The sequence below is a fragment of the Lepus europaeus genome, chromosome 20 (genome assembly GCF_033115175.1).
Source record: "Lepus europaeus isolate LE1 chromosome 20, mLepTim1.pri, whole genome shotgun sequence".
Classification (NCBI taxonomy): Eukaryota; Metazoa; Chordata; class Mammalia; order Lagomorpha; family Leporidae; genus Lepus; species Lepus europaeus.
In genome coordinates, this window is record NC_084846.1 from 66939140 (window position 1) to 66955245 (window position 16106).

Genomic DNA, 16106 nt, shown 5'->3' on the forward strand with positions numbered 1-16106 from the left:
CGTTCAGGACCGGGCTACTCCTGCAGCCGCATCCCCAGGGTGGCAGCCGTGGTCTCCACGCAGCATCATGTGCAGGCCCTGCACACGATCCCAAGTGGCTTGGCCTGGCCTCTGGCATCCCTGCCTGCCCGGGACTACCCCTCCTGTGGTCCCTTTACAGCTCTCCTCCTCAGTGAGGAGCAAGTGCCCAAGTGCTGGCCAGCATGGCCTCCATCTACTGCTTACATGTGAAGTTGGCTGCCTGAGCAAAGCCACCCTCAGCTACTTGTACACAAATTCTGAAATCTGTGTCCTCCCCCCGCACTGTCTGGGCTTGCCCAGGCCACTCTAACAAAGACTACGCCCTGGGGGCCGGCACTGTGGCTCACTAGGTTAATCCTCTGCCTGCAGTGCCAGCAACCCATATGGCACCGGTTCTGGTCCCGGCTGCTCCTCTTCCAGTCCAGCTCTCTGTTGTGGCCTGGGAAAGCAGTGGAAGATGGCCCAAGTGCTTGGGAACCCTGCACCCATGTGGGAGACCAGAAGCTCCTGGCTCCCGGCTTCGGACTGGTGCAGCCCCTGCTGTTTCAGCCATTTAGGAAGTGAAAGAGCAGACAGAAGACCTTTCTCTCTGTCTCTAACTCTACCTCTCAAATAAATAAAATCTTAAAAAATAAAAAAGACCACACCCTGGAGATTTAAGAATAGCAAGGATGGTTTCTCATGGGCCACGGGAAGCAGGTGCCAGTTCCAGTCCCAGCTACTCCACTTCCAGTCCAGCTCTCTGCTATGGCCTGGGAAAGCAGTGGAAGATGGCCCAAGTGCTTGGGAACCCTGCACCCATGTGGGAGACCTGGAGGAGGCTCCTGGCTCCTGGCTTCAGATCGGCACAGCTCTGGCTGTTGCAGCCAATTGGGGAGTGAACCAGTGGATGGAAAACCTTTCTCTTTCTCTCTCTCTCTCTCTCTCTCTCTCTCTCTGCCTTTCCTTATCACTATGTAACTCTGACTTTCAAAAAATCTTTAAAAAAAGATCCCTGTGACATCACCCTGGCAATGATCACAACACAAACCTCCATCCTCCCTCATCTGACGTCAGCGTCTGTCACGGCAGCCCCAGGATATCACCCTGAGGTCACGGAGGCCACAGCAGTCAGGTCAGAATTGTAGGTACTGAACACGCTAAGGCACATTTCAAATACTCTAGTCCAAAAGAAAGCCTAAATAACCTTACAATGTTTCTTAATTACTTTTAAGTTGGAATAGCCATGGACCTGTGATTGGTATGGGCACAAAAGTGGGTGCATCGAAGCCCTAGCACACAGCTGAATTACAGTAAAAGATACATTTGTGGACAACGACAACCACGTTAGACGCCACACTGCGCTGTAACTTGTCTCTAATTAGCTGGGAGACGAGGAGCCGACAAGCTGCCCTGACACGTGCGGGGGTTGTACCACTCAGGTGTCGGCAGCCTGGTGTCGGGCGTCGCTCGGTATTTCCAGGTGACCTGAGACCCAGGTGGCCCCCCCCTCCTCCGTGTTCCCTCAATTCTCTGCGGTGTGCTCACCATTTGTGGATGAGAACAGAGAATGCCACTGAGGGAGGCACGGGTGCAGCACTGCTGAGCAGAAGGAGCCTGTTCCAGGGCTTGTGGACGTAGAGACCTTGATCTCTAAGCACTCGCTCCCTCGTGGTTAGGGCAGGACCCTGGCCAGGCCTGGAGTCTCCCCTCCCACTGCTCAGTCCTCATGGCCCCAGGCAAGCGGGCTGCCCTGGCCCCTGAAGGAAGGTGGCCCGCCCTCACCATGCCCCTTTGTGCAGACTGACACCTGCGGAAGACATGAGACACAGCTGGGATCTGAACCCAGGCGAGCTGAGCCAGAGCCCACGCTCCGTGCAGGCCCACAAGGACCTGTGCATGCAGGTTTGCTCTCCTCATCCTACGGGAAAGGAGCCGGAGAGCCAGCGGGTGAGTGGAGAGAAGCTCACCAAGGCATCCGCGTGCACAGCCCCTTCTCGCACTATTTTTTTTTTCAGAGAGAGAGGGAACAAAAGAGAGACCTTCCATCTGCTAGTTCAGTGCCAGGGCTGAGCCAGACCAAAGCCAAGAGCTACGAGCTTCTTCCAGGTCTCCCACAGTAGTAGCAAGGGTCCAAGTGCTTGGGCCATCTTCCGCTGCTTTCCCAGACCACTCGCAGAGAGCGGGATCGGAAGTGAAGCAGCTGGGACATGAACCAGCACCCATATGAGATGCCGGCAGGCCAGGCAGTGGCTTTACCAGCTACACCACGATGCTGGCCCCTCTACTCATACTCTCAACAACGTCCACATGTAGCCCAAGTGCAGCCCACGTGGTTAAACCATGAGCAAACAGGGAGAGAAAGTTGCCATGGCAATGGGTTGCTTGGACACAGAACGAGCTCCAGCTTGAACACAGGCAACAGGCAGCAGGGGTTCCACTGCTGCTCAGGGCCAAGGGCCGGGGGACAGGTCATCATGAGGAGAGCAAGGCGGGGAGAGCACACTGGGGCCCTCAGATGAAAACAGAAAGCAAGCCCAGCCCTGGACACACCATTCCCTTGCCTCCGCTCCTCCTCCGTGCCCAGGTGAGCACCGCCTGCCTCCCAGTGGGAAGAGGGCTGCTGGTGTCTTCACAGAGCCCCAGGTCAGCTTGCTCTACAGGACCCCGTCCAGCTGTCCCCCAGCCTTCAGGGGGCAGTGGTTCCAGGACCTCCAGTGATGCCCAAACCAGGGATACTCAAGTCCTCACACAAAACGGGCGTAGCATCTGCACGGAGCCCACCACAGCCTTCTGTGCACGTGACACATCATCTCCTGAGGACACACAGGGGCCAATGCCACGTGAACACCACGTAAGTGGTAGCTGGGCCGCACTGTGCAGGGGCAACGAGAGGAGGATGTGTGCGCGTTTATGAGAATCCTCCCCCTGCCTGGCTGGAGGAACGTGGGGCCCACAGCAGGGCTGCCTGTGTGCAGTCGCCGTGGCCAGGCGCTGCAGCATCCACTCACTCACCCTGAAGCGGTGCTCCAGACCTGCTACGTCTGATCTGTGCAGCTGCTGAGTGGGCAGCCTGGTGGGGAGGGGAGCGTCCTGGGGAATGATGGCTCTCAAAGTGGGGTTCTGCAGAGCACGGGCCGGGGCACCTGCTGGGGACTGGCTGAGGCAGGAGACCACATGAGAGGGAGGAGCCCAGTGAGCCTTGAGCTGAGGGCCCCCCAGGGTGGGGGGAGGGTGGGGGGCATCTGATGGCTGCTCCAGTGAGAAATGTGGACTCAGCAAGGGCACCATCTCGCAGGTGATGCGTCACCCCCGTCTGCTGCTCCATGCAACAGAACCGCACCCAGGAGCTCCAGCTCCCAGGGCAGTGCCCACCCCTCCACTGCCGCCAGGCTTGCCCAGGGCACCTCCACATGCCACCGCTCCATCACCTCTGGGGAAACCTCCTGGAAAGATGCCTGCAAAAGAGCAAAGCCACACTAGCAATCGATTAGAGCACACAACAGGGCGCCAACGCTGGCAGAGGGATTCAGAAGCTCTGGGCCATGGCTCTAACTGTTGCACCTTTCAGATCTGGGTAAGTAAATGCTGGGTTCTGAAAAGCAACTGTAAGGAAAATCCTTTACAATCTGAAAGCCTCCAGACTCACTGTCCTAGGCGGTCAGTCCCCGCCCTGCTGGGGCCCCTGGGGGTGGTAACCGCGTGGGTAAACATCTCCCAGAGCCCTTGATCTCCAGCCAACGGGGAACTCACGCACTTCCCCAGCAACCATGGCGACAATGCATTGGGTTCCTTTCCCAGAAATTGGTAAACAACAAAACACCTTCCATTAAAAAGATAAAAAGCAGGTTTACAGCAAACGCTAAAGTCCAACCCACAGCCACAGCACGCTTGGACAGGGCGCCGAGTCCCCCGAGCCAGCGTCCGCTTGTTCTGTGCCAAACACAGACTTTAGTGAAAAGCACCCTCTGCCCCAGAGAGCTCCGTCCACGACACAGGGTGTGCAGAATTATTTATTTTTATCAGGATTCCCAATTCTCTATCTGTACCTTTTCCCACTCAAGCCAGCCTTACCCACATTAGCTAAACACATTAAAAACAAAAAATACACTTCTCTGGACGGAAGAAACCTAAAAAATGCTGACAAAGTTGAGCATTTACATTCTGCTGCGTTGAGAAAATGCAGTTTTTACTTGGAATAAACGATCCCACAGTTCATGCTCTTCCCTGCCAAAGAAACATCCCTTCCAGCCAAAAGCCAAAACAAACCCTCGTGTTGTGCAGGTGAAAATGGCTAATGGTGCCGGGCAGTCGTGTGGTGGGGCAGTGTTCAGGACCTGGACCCGAGCAGATCACAGAGCTGTACACAGAGCTGGGTGTTCTTTATGTATCACCAAAGCACACAGGTGCACAAGATGTGCCAGCGAAACACAGATAAAGCATCACGCAGAACTCCCAGCGAGTGGCATTACAAAACTTTGCAAAATATTTTCTTCCACAACGTGCTGCCCCATGGGTCTTGCAGGCTGATTTCCAGGGACAGGAGTGCAAAGGCCCATAGATGGGACCAGGTGATGCCCAGGAGCCCCCTGGAGGGACAGAGGGAGAGGTATGGACAGACACACACACAGACGGCCTGGCTCATCAGGAGAGGAAGGGCGATGGCCTGAGCCTGCCCTGGTGATCTGCTGCTGCAACTCCCAGCCAGGTCCAGGGGCCTGGCCCGGGAACCAGGAGCCACAGACTCCTTCCCAGTGCACTTCAAGGAGCGACCCCTGAGCGCCGGAAGCTATGGAGCCGCAGGGATGCGATGCTCTCAGGCGACAGGAAGCAGGGATGCCGCAGGAGACACAGGGTGGCAGGTGGGAGACGCAGCCTTCAGAGGGAGCAAGCAGGCGTGGATGGGCCTTCCAGGACACGTGGGTGCTCACGGGTGGGGTCTCCCCAGGGGTTCATGGAGATGGAGGCGCCCTCATCCTGACAGCAGCGGCAACAGAGCTGCTGGGCACAGCCTGACTGCCTGGGCGACACAGCTCCTCTGAGAGCCCAAGGCCAGAGCCCACCCGCGCCCCCGGGTGCATTCCTGCCAGACTGCACCCAGTGAGACTGGGACTGGAAAAACCACAGGTGCCAAGCCGGGCAATGAGGACTGCCAGCGCCTCCTCCCTCATCTACAAGGGACAACGGCCGCATCTGAACTCAGCACAGACAGCTTTTCCTGTGCACGCCCGCCCACCATAGCCTCCGGCCTTTTCACTTAAAGGAAACACACCCTGGCTTCTCTTGGGTATCTCTGAACTGCCGGCATCATTGTCCCTGGGTCACCAGCCCCGAGACCCCGCGACAGAGACGGCAAAGACGCTGCCAGCGGCTTTCATCCCACCCTCGGCAGGCCGTGCAATGTAAACCTCGAGAATTCTCCATTTCTGGGACTTTCCATGGAAGATGTTCGGCCCAGGCAGCTCAATCTGCAGACAGAGGAACCCTGGAGTGGGGTTGGGGGTGTCCTGTGTGCTGAAGAGGGGCTGCATTTCAAATGAAGCCTCCAGCTTCCAGCCACCGGCGGAGCCGAGGGAGACAGAGGCCTTTCCCAGTCCCCAGGCAGGGACTCCGTCACTGTCCAAGGCTTTGGGACTGCCCTGCAGAGAAGTGTAAACCAAGGGGCTTCTCACACGCCCAAGTCAAAGGTTCCCCATGGAAGGCGAGCGAGCACTCCCGCGTATCTGAGCTGTGCGGGCGCCTGCGTCACACCTGGCACCACCCTGTGCCAGACAGCTCCCTGAGGGGGCCTCGACCCAGACACGCATATCACTGAGTGATCACAGTCACAATCGAAACTGCGCTAATAAAACAAGCGTGGAGTGTAGGGCTCCAAGTGGCAGCTGCCCCCAAACTGCACCCTGCCTTCAGTAACCACAGGAAAACAGCAGCGCCTTTACTGCTAAAGGAACCCCAGCTACTCATCCCGGCGCGTGGGCCGCCAGCACCACGGGTGTGCGGGTTTATGCTTCCACGAGAGCACGGCTCCCTTACCTTCTCCGACACCTTGTCCTGCACGGGTGGTCCTGCACTCGGAGGGGGAGGGGCCCGGCGCTTCTTCATCTCCGACCTCAAGGACACCCCCGAGACGTTGCCCAGCGAGAGGGATGGACCCAGCGTCAGGGATCGGGAGGGCATGGATGGCGAGTTGGGCGTTGTGGAGCAGCCCTGTGGGGAGAGAACAACGGGAGAGGCCGTCAGTGGGAGATGCCTTCCGTGTGGCCCCCCGGCACGGGAGCACAGAGCCAGGCACCTGCCCGGGCCACGGCGGCGCCCACTGCGGCTGGCAGCTCGGAGGGCTCCGAAAGGCTCACAGAGGAAGGTGTCTGCTTAACCAGGAAGAGAACGACTGAGCGTTTCCGCTGCCAAGGAGAGCACTGGCGGCTGGGCTGATTCCATGCCCCGTCCGGCCTGCAGGTCGGGCCAGCCTCCCTGGCCACACGCTGGTCAGACACGAGGCACAGATCAGGAGCACCAGGGGTTTGTCGTCATCAGGGGACTCTACAGCTGCTCAAGGGGCTCAGGGTTCCAGTGCCCGGAAGTTACGGAACCATGGTGGAGCGGCATGAAGAGCAGGCCGGGGGGACCTGAGTGTGGGCACGGCCGCCTCAGCAGCTGGGAGCAGGCTGGGGGACCCCGAGAGTGGGCATGGCCACCTCAGCAGCTGGGAGCAGGCTGGGGGACCCCGAGAGTGGGCACAGGCAGCTGGGAGCAGAATGGGGGGACACCAAGCGTGGGCAAGGCCACCTCAGCAGCTGGGAGCAGGCCGGGGGGACCTGAGTGTGGGCACGGCCACCTCAGCAGCTGGGAGCAGACTGGGGGGACACCAAGCATGGGCGCAGCCACCTCAGCAGCTGGGAGAAGAATGGGGGACACCAAGCGTGGGCAAGGCCGCCTCAGCAGCTGGGAGCAGAATGGGGGGACACCAAGCGTGGGCAAGGCCACCTCAGCAGCTGGGAGCAGAATGGGGGGACACCAAGCGTGGGCGCAGCCACCTCAGCAGCTGGGAGCAGAATGGGGGGACCCGAGAGTGGGCACAGGCAGCTGGGAGCAGAATGGGGGGACCCCAAGCGTGGGCAAGGCCACCTCAGCAGCTGGGAGCAGGCTGGGGGACCCCGAGCATGGGCACAGGCAGCTGGGAGCAGAATGGGGGGACACCAAGCGTGGGCAAGGCCAGCTCAGCAGCTGGGAGCAGAATGGGGGGACCCGAGAGTGGGCACAGGCAGCTGGGAGCAGAATGGGGGGACCCCAAGCGTGGGCAAGGCCACCTCAGCAGCTGGGAGCAGGCTGGGGGACCCCGAGCGTGGGCACAGGCAGCTGGGAGCAGAATGGGGGGACACCAAGCGTGGGCAAGGCCAGCTCAGCAGCTGGGAGCCTAGCCACCTAGCACCCCAGGCAGTGGCTCCACACCGGGGTGGGGAGGGGGCGCCAATGGCCGCACGAGCATCTCTGAGCTTCTGTGCTGCGGGCTCTGCCAACAGAAAACCACGTCAATGGGAAAGCACGTCTAGAGAACAAGTGCTGAGGACTTGAAATTAAAAACACGACGGCGCCTGCTGCCTGCCTTGGAGACCCTCGGGACCAGGCATGGCCCCTATGCATGTGTAGCTTTGGGGGAGGTCACGCAGGACGGGTGCAGAGGTGGCCTGAGCCCACACACCTTGGAGACCCGGCTAGGCTGACCCCGGGCTTTGCTGCTTACAAGTCGCATGACCTCGGCAAGCTCTGCAGCTTCTGCCTGCCTCAGTTTATTGGGGGAACAAATGGGCGCACGTGAGTGCCCACGTCACGCAGTGAGTGCCTTCCCAGCCCACGCTGGTGCCTGTCTTCCTCCCACATTCGACTGTGAGCTCCCTAGGGCAGGGTCGTCACTCATTGTCACCCGCTGCTCCTGGAACACAGAGGACCCCTGAGGACGAGTCCCTGAGTCTGTGGGCAGGAATGGGTGCAGCCAGGAGCCTCAGGCCGGCTCTGGAGTTTGGGTTTTACACAATGAACTTTGGGCCAGAGTTACTTCCACAGCTGGATTTCCAGACTTCAAACAAACAGGACACCCGTGCTAGTTGCATCATCCCAGGATTACTCATGCCCACAGCAAATGCTGGGATGTGCCCCCAGTTATTGTATCAGTCGTTCTGAGAAAACCCTGAGACCCGGGATTTCCTGTGCTTAAGCGTGGAGGCGAGGATCGCGGAACGAGAACCTGCCGTCAGAGCGGAGCGGCCTGGCCGCGCTCTCGAGGGCACGCTCTGCACCAAGCCTCGCGGACACTCAGGGCGTCTAAGAGAAGCGCGCAGCCTGGTGCTGTGGACGCCACTGTGTGCACACGTCCTCGTGGCGTCTGTCAGTGACATCCAAGGCCAGCGCCAACACACACGCGGGCCTGACACCCAGCAAACTCGCCCACACCTGCTGAGGCTTCCACGGGCAGAGCCGCCACGCCCGCTCCTGGAGCTTGGTAGCACGGCACTCCACCGGGCATCTAACCCTGCCCTGTGTCAGCCCCGCTGGACCGGCCGGACTCAAGAGACAGATCAGTTACTCAGCAATGTCGAGCCAGGTGACTGAAGGAGGCACAAGCAGCAAACCGGCTGGAGCCGAGCCAGCACTGGCTGGAGCCGAGGCGTCTCACTGGGCGGCGGTTTCACTCAAGGAGCCCCACCCCGGGGGAACACAAATCCCAGCTCAGGGTCAGCAAGTCCATGGCTGGACACAGAGACGCTGAGGCTGTCCATATTGCTCAACTTCCTAATCCCCAGTGCCTGCCGACAGTGAGTGTACACACCCACACACACGTACAAATGCTCCCCCACACATGCACAAGCTAACACACACGCTCACTCATATGCAAACGCACACACACATATGCTCTCATACACGCACAGACACTAACACACATGCACACACATCCATATACACATGCTCACACTGATGCTCTCATACACACAGACACACACATGCACACACACGCTCACATCCATATACACATGCTCACATCCATATACACATGCTCACACACATATGCTCTCATACACAGACACTAACACTCACACTAGATCACGTGTAATCTATGACGGCACCCAGCACGCTGATCAGCACACTAGATCACATGTGATCTATGACAGCATCAGGAAAGCAGTCAGCACACCAGATCACGTATAACCTATGATGGCATCAGGAAGCTGATCAGCACAGACCCCTGCTCACTAGTTCACGAGTCCAGGCTGCCTGGTGTCCAGAGGCCCCAGGGGAATGACATTCAGGAGGGCGCAGCCCCCAGTGACCAAATCAAAGTTGAAATTCACTGCAGGACTGGGCGTCAGCTGCCATCTCCTTACATCACGCTGCCTCCTTCTGAAGGTCTTTAATATTATTCTTTTTTAAAAAAGATTTATTCATTTACTTATTTAAATGGCAAAATGAGAGAGAGAGAGGGAGAGATCTTCCATCTGCTGGTTTACTTCCCAAAATGTCTACCACAGACAGGGCTGGGCCAAGCCGAAGCCAGGAGCCAGGAACTCCATCCAGGTCTCCCATGTGGGTGGCAGGGGCTCAAGTACTTCAACCATCACCTGCTGCTTTCCCAGGGGCATTAGCGGGAAGCTGGATTAGAGGCCGAACAGCTGGGATCTGAACCTGCGCTCTGAGCCGGGACAATGGGTGTCACAGTGGTTGTTTGATCAGCTCTGCCACAACACCTGCCCCAGCCCACGACTTCACTTGTGTGGGTCACACGCAGGACGCCGGCTCCATGAGCAGTGAATGCACAAAACCTTTGCCTTCACCCTCCACCTCCCAACAGAACAGCAGAGCTCGCGTGAGCTGCGGTGTTTCTCCTGCACCCATGGTACCTTCCAGCTGTTTTAAATAAATGCTCATGCACTTGGGCATTTACTACTAATTCACAAGTTACTAGTGGACTCCCTCAGGCCCTCCGGGGCTTCCCCACCACCTCTGGAGGCAACTGCAGGGCACAAGCTGATCCAGTGCAGGTCCCCAGCTGCAGGGAGCAGCTGCCATTTGGGGCGTGTCAAGGTCGCCCACTAAGGTCACCCTCCGAGCTCCTGCCAGGCTCCTTCAGGGAGCCCTGGAGTTCCTGTCTTCTAGCCCCAGCCCTTTCCAGCTCCCTGGCCTGCCCTCTGGGGCTCGGATCTTGTAGCTGCCCTGACACTCACCACACACGCTCCCACTAAGACAGGATCTCACGCTGGAAGTGCAAAGAGGGGCAGAGAGCACGGTGCCCGCAGTGGAGCTGCAGTGCCAGTGCAAAGGAGGTGGCGACTGCCCTGAGCCTGGCGGGCCCAGGGACAGTGAAGGAAGAGGCCCAGGCCCGCGCGCCTTCCCTGAAGGGAGGGAAGAAGGCAAGGGGACAAGTGGAATTCCACTAAATCTCACCGGGCCACTGGCAGCAGCAGAGGAACCAAAAGGCCCCGAGGGCACGCAGAGCCCGCGACAGCCCTCACGAGACTGCGGAGAATGGTGAACACATCCAGCGGGGCAGCACTCAGCCACAGAACAGGTGAAATTCTGACATCGGCAGCCACGCAGGCCGACGTGGAGGCCGCCGTGCTGAGAGGCAGGGGCCAGGCAGCAGACACAGCAAGCATGCAGCGTCCACACCGGCTCGCCAAAGCCACCCGGACACACCCGTCCACGGTCTGCTCAGCCAGCAGGGAGGCAGACAGCCATGGCGACCCCGGAGCCCCATGTTGCCAAAGCCTCTGCCTCGGAAGCGCTAGGAGAGGAACCGGAGCTTCTGACCCACACATGTCTGCACCTCGGGTCTGAGCCCTGCCTTGCAACGCGGTGGCCAGGAGCAGGAGCTGGGCACATGGACGTCAGCTAGCAGAGAAGGGTGACGTCGGAGGCCCGTGACTGTGGTTTTAGCTACAGCTCTAGTGGACGGTGGGAGGCCGGGTGCAGGGCCCGGCGAGAGGATGCCGATGGTGTGTTACAAACCCACGCTGGAGACGACCGCCTGGGCAGCCTTGAGGGGGCGTGAAGGGGCTGGCGAGCCTCAGGGAAAGAAGCCACAGGAGAGGCGTCACTCTGGGCTCCATGGAGAGGACGGCGTCGTGGAGGAGGCTGGAGATGGTTGCACGCGGAGAAGACAATCGCTATGTCTGTGACTCGACAAAGCTTCTCCAGGCGATGCAGCTCCTTGGCAGGAGGCGGGGCTGACACCACGGCGGTCACTAGCATCAGCATCACCATACGAGGGCCAGCAGCCCAGCGCAGCCCAGCTGTGTCTCTACAGATCGCAACCCCCTCACCCCAGCGGAAGGAAGATGCAGGAGGCAGGTGCCGAGGGTCGGCGAGGCAGCTGGAGCCGCGTCGACATCAGCGAGCACTGATACAAAAGGCACAGCGCTCAGCTCTCCGGAACTGACCGCTCTTCTCTAAAGGTCCCCGCGGGATGGCGGACAGGGAGGCGGGCGGGCACTGGAGCTCAGGAAAGCAGCCACACCCACCCTGCCCGTCAAGGGAGACACGGAAGGTGCCCGGATCGACCGCGGCTGGGTTCTGTCTGGTGTCTTAGGCCACTCGGCCACTTGGACACTGTGGCTGTGCTCTGTGAGCCACTGCATTTGCAAGGGGACAAACAACCTTCGCGGTCCCCTGCGCCTGCAACTTGTGGGCGTTTTCTGTAATGAAGCCGGAAGTCACCCGAGGACACAGGAGGGAACTCCGCTGTGCTCAGTGAGCACCAAAGACCACGCAGGCAGGAAACATCACTAAAGGGGAACCTGCATTTCACCCAGAACACTGGCCGAGCGCGCACACACGTGTGTATGAGATTCCTGTATGCTCCCATGAATGGCCTGTTGTGTCAGCTACACACAGGTTTGCTCCCAAGCGTGAAGGCATCGTTTTCTAGTCAGGGAGGCACAACCGTTCCTGCTGCCTCTCACAACGTCCAGGCCACTCACTGCTGGACTTCATCAAGTTACCTCTGCACGAGGCTCAGAGCCGGCGCTTCCCAAAATCCCTCCCGGCTTCTCCTCTGCAAGGAGGCAGGGGGTCCCCCGGCACCTGGCAGGAAGCAGCACACAGGGTGCCCGGCTTCCCTGGAGGCTGTCCTTCAGAGGGGTTCTGCTCGCCGGGCAACCACAGGGGCATGCCACACGGTGGGGCAGCAGACAACCTTGGCCAGGCCAATACCGGGCCATCCAACCCTGAGACGGAAATGACCTCTGACCTGTGTCCCCCACTCATGCCCGAGGGGCATGCAGTGGGAAGACGTAAGAGGTACACTGAGTCTGTCTGGGGATCAACACGCTTCTAATGCAGTCACTGAAAACGGCCCCCTTGCACACATGCACACATACACACACACGCATCCAGGGCAGCAGGGTACACCTCCACAACACCCCACAGGCTGCTGAAACATGCCCACACACGCATGCATACGCACACACACATGTATCAACACGTGCACACGCAGGCACCACGGACAAGAATCCAGGGCAGCAGGGTACACCTCTGAGACACCACACAGGCTGCTGAAGTCTTGAGATGTTCACTTCTTCACCTCCCACCTTCCTCCCCCCGTAATCCGTCTCGCACGTAATGAGGAGCTCAGGTGCCCTAACACCGCAGCCCCCTCTCCGAGACAACCCGTTTGGAGTCGAGTCCAGCACAGCCTGACCTTCCCTGTGCTCCTGTCCTCATCTCCACACACAGGGCACTGCCCACTCCTCCACTGCACCCAGGCTTTGCCTCTCAGTGGCTTCCTCGAGCCAGAGCTTCCAAGAGGCCTGGCGGATGCCTGTGTTTGGAGAACCTGAGCCCCACCTGCGAGAGACTCCCGAGGGCCGGCACTGGGCTGGCCACGGCCTCCCGCGGGTTAGGCTCCACGTGTCCACACGTGGCACTGGGCTGGCCACGGCCTCCCACGGGTTAGGCTCCACGTGTCCACACGTGGCACTGGGCGTGGATGGGGTGGTGGCTCCCTAGGTTGTTTTAGACACACTCTGTCCTCCTTTTTTCTTTCCTTTTCAGTTTTTCCTTGTCTATTTATTCAACATAAATTTCTTCTTCAGGAGCCACAATTCAGACGTGAAGATACCATTGTGACTCCAGTGAACGGCACAGGCTGCTGCCCACACTCAGGGCTCACTGATAACCCGCCTCCGGATCAAGCAGCTCCATCCCGCCACTGTGCAGACACCACGATGGACGTGCGCAGGAAGACAGAGTGACCGAGATGGCTGTGTGAAAGCGCCGTCTGTGTCGAGACTGCCTCTCACTCTCCCCCAGACTTCACCAACCAAAGGCGTCTCAGTGGAGAGAGCCACAGGTATTTACTCTCTCCGTGCAGACAGACAGAAGGTGCGGACTCCAGAGCCCAGGTCTCCACTTCAGGAGACGGGGTCATCGCACGCCGCTCGGCGTGAGCATCTGTCAGGTCGCCACGGGCAGGGAGCAGGCACCGGGCAGAGCAGGTCAGCACCCAGAGGTGTCCACGCCCATCCTGAAGCGCCTGGGCTTGAGTCTGGCTCTGCTCCCCAGGCCAGCTTCTTGTAATGCGCACCCTGGGGAGGGAGCCGAGGCGGGGGGCGGGGGTGGCGGTTAGCAGGTGGTGGGTTCCTGGCAGCCACTTAGGAGATGCACAGACCCCAGGGAGGGTTTTTCTAAACGACTCCTGGAGGTCCCTCAGGCCAGGCCCGGGGTCGCCCGGGGAAGCCGCTGGCTTTCGTGTGCTGTCTCGGCGGTCAGAACGCCGTGTGGTGTGGCGACGCGGCGTGAGAGGACCTGAAACCCTCTGATTTGCTGACACCTCTGCAGGTCTCATCAGGACAACTTCCACGGCCCTCGTGTTTACAAACCAGAGAGAGACGCAGCGCGCAACAGGGCCGAGACGCCCTCCCAGCTCCTCCTGGCCTAAGAACCCCCAGGAGAGGTGAGGCTCCAAGGGGCCAGCTGGAGGTGCTGGGGCCAGAATCCAGATCAAACAAACGCCACGCTTTGCCCCCCTGTGGAAGACCAGAGCCTGAAAAACCACCACGGGGGCAGGCACCTGTGCCGTTGGGGATGCCCACATCCTACAGTGGCCGCCTGGGTCTGAGTCCCAGTCCTGCGTCCGGCTCCAGCTTCCAGCTAACGCACTCCCTGGAAACAGCAGGTGATGGCTCAAGAGCGTGGGCCCTGCCACCCACAGGGGTGACCTGGATGGAGCCCCCAGCCCCTGGCTCCAGCCTGGCCCAGCCCTGGCAGCTGCAGACATCTGAGGAGTGAACCAGCAGATGGAGGATCTCTCTCTGTGCTCCAAATAAATAACGTGATTTTTAAAAGATCAATGACCAGGGGCTGGTGCTGTGCCACAGTGGAGGAAGTCGCTGCTGGCGATGCTGCATCCCGTACTGGAGTGCAGGCTCACGTCCTGGCTGCTCCACTTCTGATCCACCTCCCTGCCAATGACGGCCCAAGAGCTAGAGGCCCCATCACTCACGTGGGAGACCTGATGGAGCTCCGCCCAGCCCGGGCTTCTGGGGGCATCTGGGGAGTGAACAGTGGATACAAGATCTCTCCCCTTCACTATGGCAGCTCTGCCTTTCAAATAAGTAAATCTTTTTAAAAGATCAGTGAAGAGATGAGGTTGACACTCAACAGAAAAAAAGCACAAGTCAACATCCCGGGGGTAAATGTTGCAACAGAAAAACAGAAATAAAAGATACATCTATTCTGGGACAAAACATTCTTGAAACCTAGGCACACGGTTTTCATGTGTGTTTTCCATGAACTCCCATAAGCAGCCTCCCAGGTCGTGGCTGGCCAGGTGCACATGCTGAGAAGGGTTCGAGAGAACCACAGCGACCCGGACCCGTGACAGGCTGCAGGCACTCAACACGAGTCCCTCTCCCCCCTTACAGCTTTCTGTAGCCGTTTCTTCTATAACCCTAAGTACGCAACGCTCTCTGAGGGTACGAGCTGCACTTCTGCAGTTACCTCTGATTTGTAAGGGTGTAGCTCTGCATCACAGCACCCTGGGGACCTCTTTCCAGTTCCCACCATGTGAACCTTCCAAAACCACAGCGGATCTGAGCTTTCCCAAACCAGAACAAGCCAGTGCCACTAGATCTGAGGTGCTTGCGCCAACACTGCCACCCTGTGGCGGCCCTGGGGAGCGCTCTGCAACTCTGAGACCCAGGCAGCAGGGTCATGTTCTGGCACCGGGGCACAGGAGATGGAATTTCCCTCACGGTGTGATTTTCAGTAACTTTTCCCAAAAGCATTGCTGTACTGATGGGCATCCTTGGAACTTTCAGGCCTTCAACACGCCCGGCCCCCCGGGAGCCAGGGTCCCTGCCCTGGGGAGCGGTCCCACGGAGAGCCCAGGAGCTTCAGCAGAGCTGTTGCTATGGCAACTGCTCCCAACACAGCCAGGGGCTTGCAGGAGAAGCAAAGGAGGTCCCCCCGTCACCACGGGAACAGGCCCGTCAACAAGATGGCTCCCGTTCATCTCTGTATCCACAGTGCTTTTGTTGCTTAAGAGCCTGCATGCAAAGACTCCGGTGTTAAGGCGGCCGACCCTGCTGTGGTCTGATGCGGTGTGTGCTGGCAAACTCCAGATGGCTCATGTTCACGTCAACGGCTGCTCCTTCTTATCACCACGGGACGGGGCTGCCAGAGGCCAGGGACTTATGGCAGGCACTCTGCAGAGACAGCCTGCTGCAGCTTGCCAGCGCCCACATGGACACGGGACCCTGCGTGGGTGCAGGGGGGGGGCATTTCTCAGAAAAGGCGAAGTTCCTGGGATGTCACAGATGTCCTGGGAGCTGAGGGACGTCCCCGGGGACCCTGGCCCGGGCGTAGCATGGGGTAAACTTGCTTCAGTGAGATCACCTCTATCAGCGACCTGTGGGCACTGTGGCCGCTGACGCAGGATGTACCGGGGCGTCCATCAGATAACTGTCTGCATTTTCTCAGGAGATGAAAGAGAACAACTTGCACACTGTCGAATGCAGCAGGCATCGGGCCAGCTCTCCAGGCAGAATCCTCCCCGCGGGGCGGGACGGGGGTGCCCCCTCACTGACCCTGCCCCAGCTCCTGCAGTCCAGGCAGGG

At 59.2% G+C, this 16106-nt stretch overlaps 1 protein-coding gene across 2 annotated transcripts in view; it reads right to left on the reverse strand.

Annotated features, from left to right (window-relative positions):
- COBL (cordon-bleu WH2 repeat protein) overlaps positions 1-16106 on the reverse strand; it is a 203270-nt gene that overhangs the window by 86575 nt on the left and 100589 nt on the right. For both annotated transcript variants that reach the window (XM_062178958.1, XM_062178957.1), the window contains one exon: positions 6034-6207. In XM_062178958.1, coding sequence (XP_062034942.1) covers positions 6034-6207 — 174 coding nt within the window. The remainder of the gene's footprint in view (positions 1-6033; positions 6208-16106) is intronic.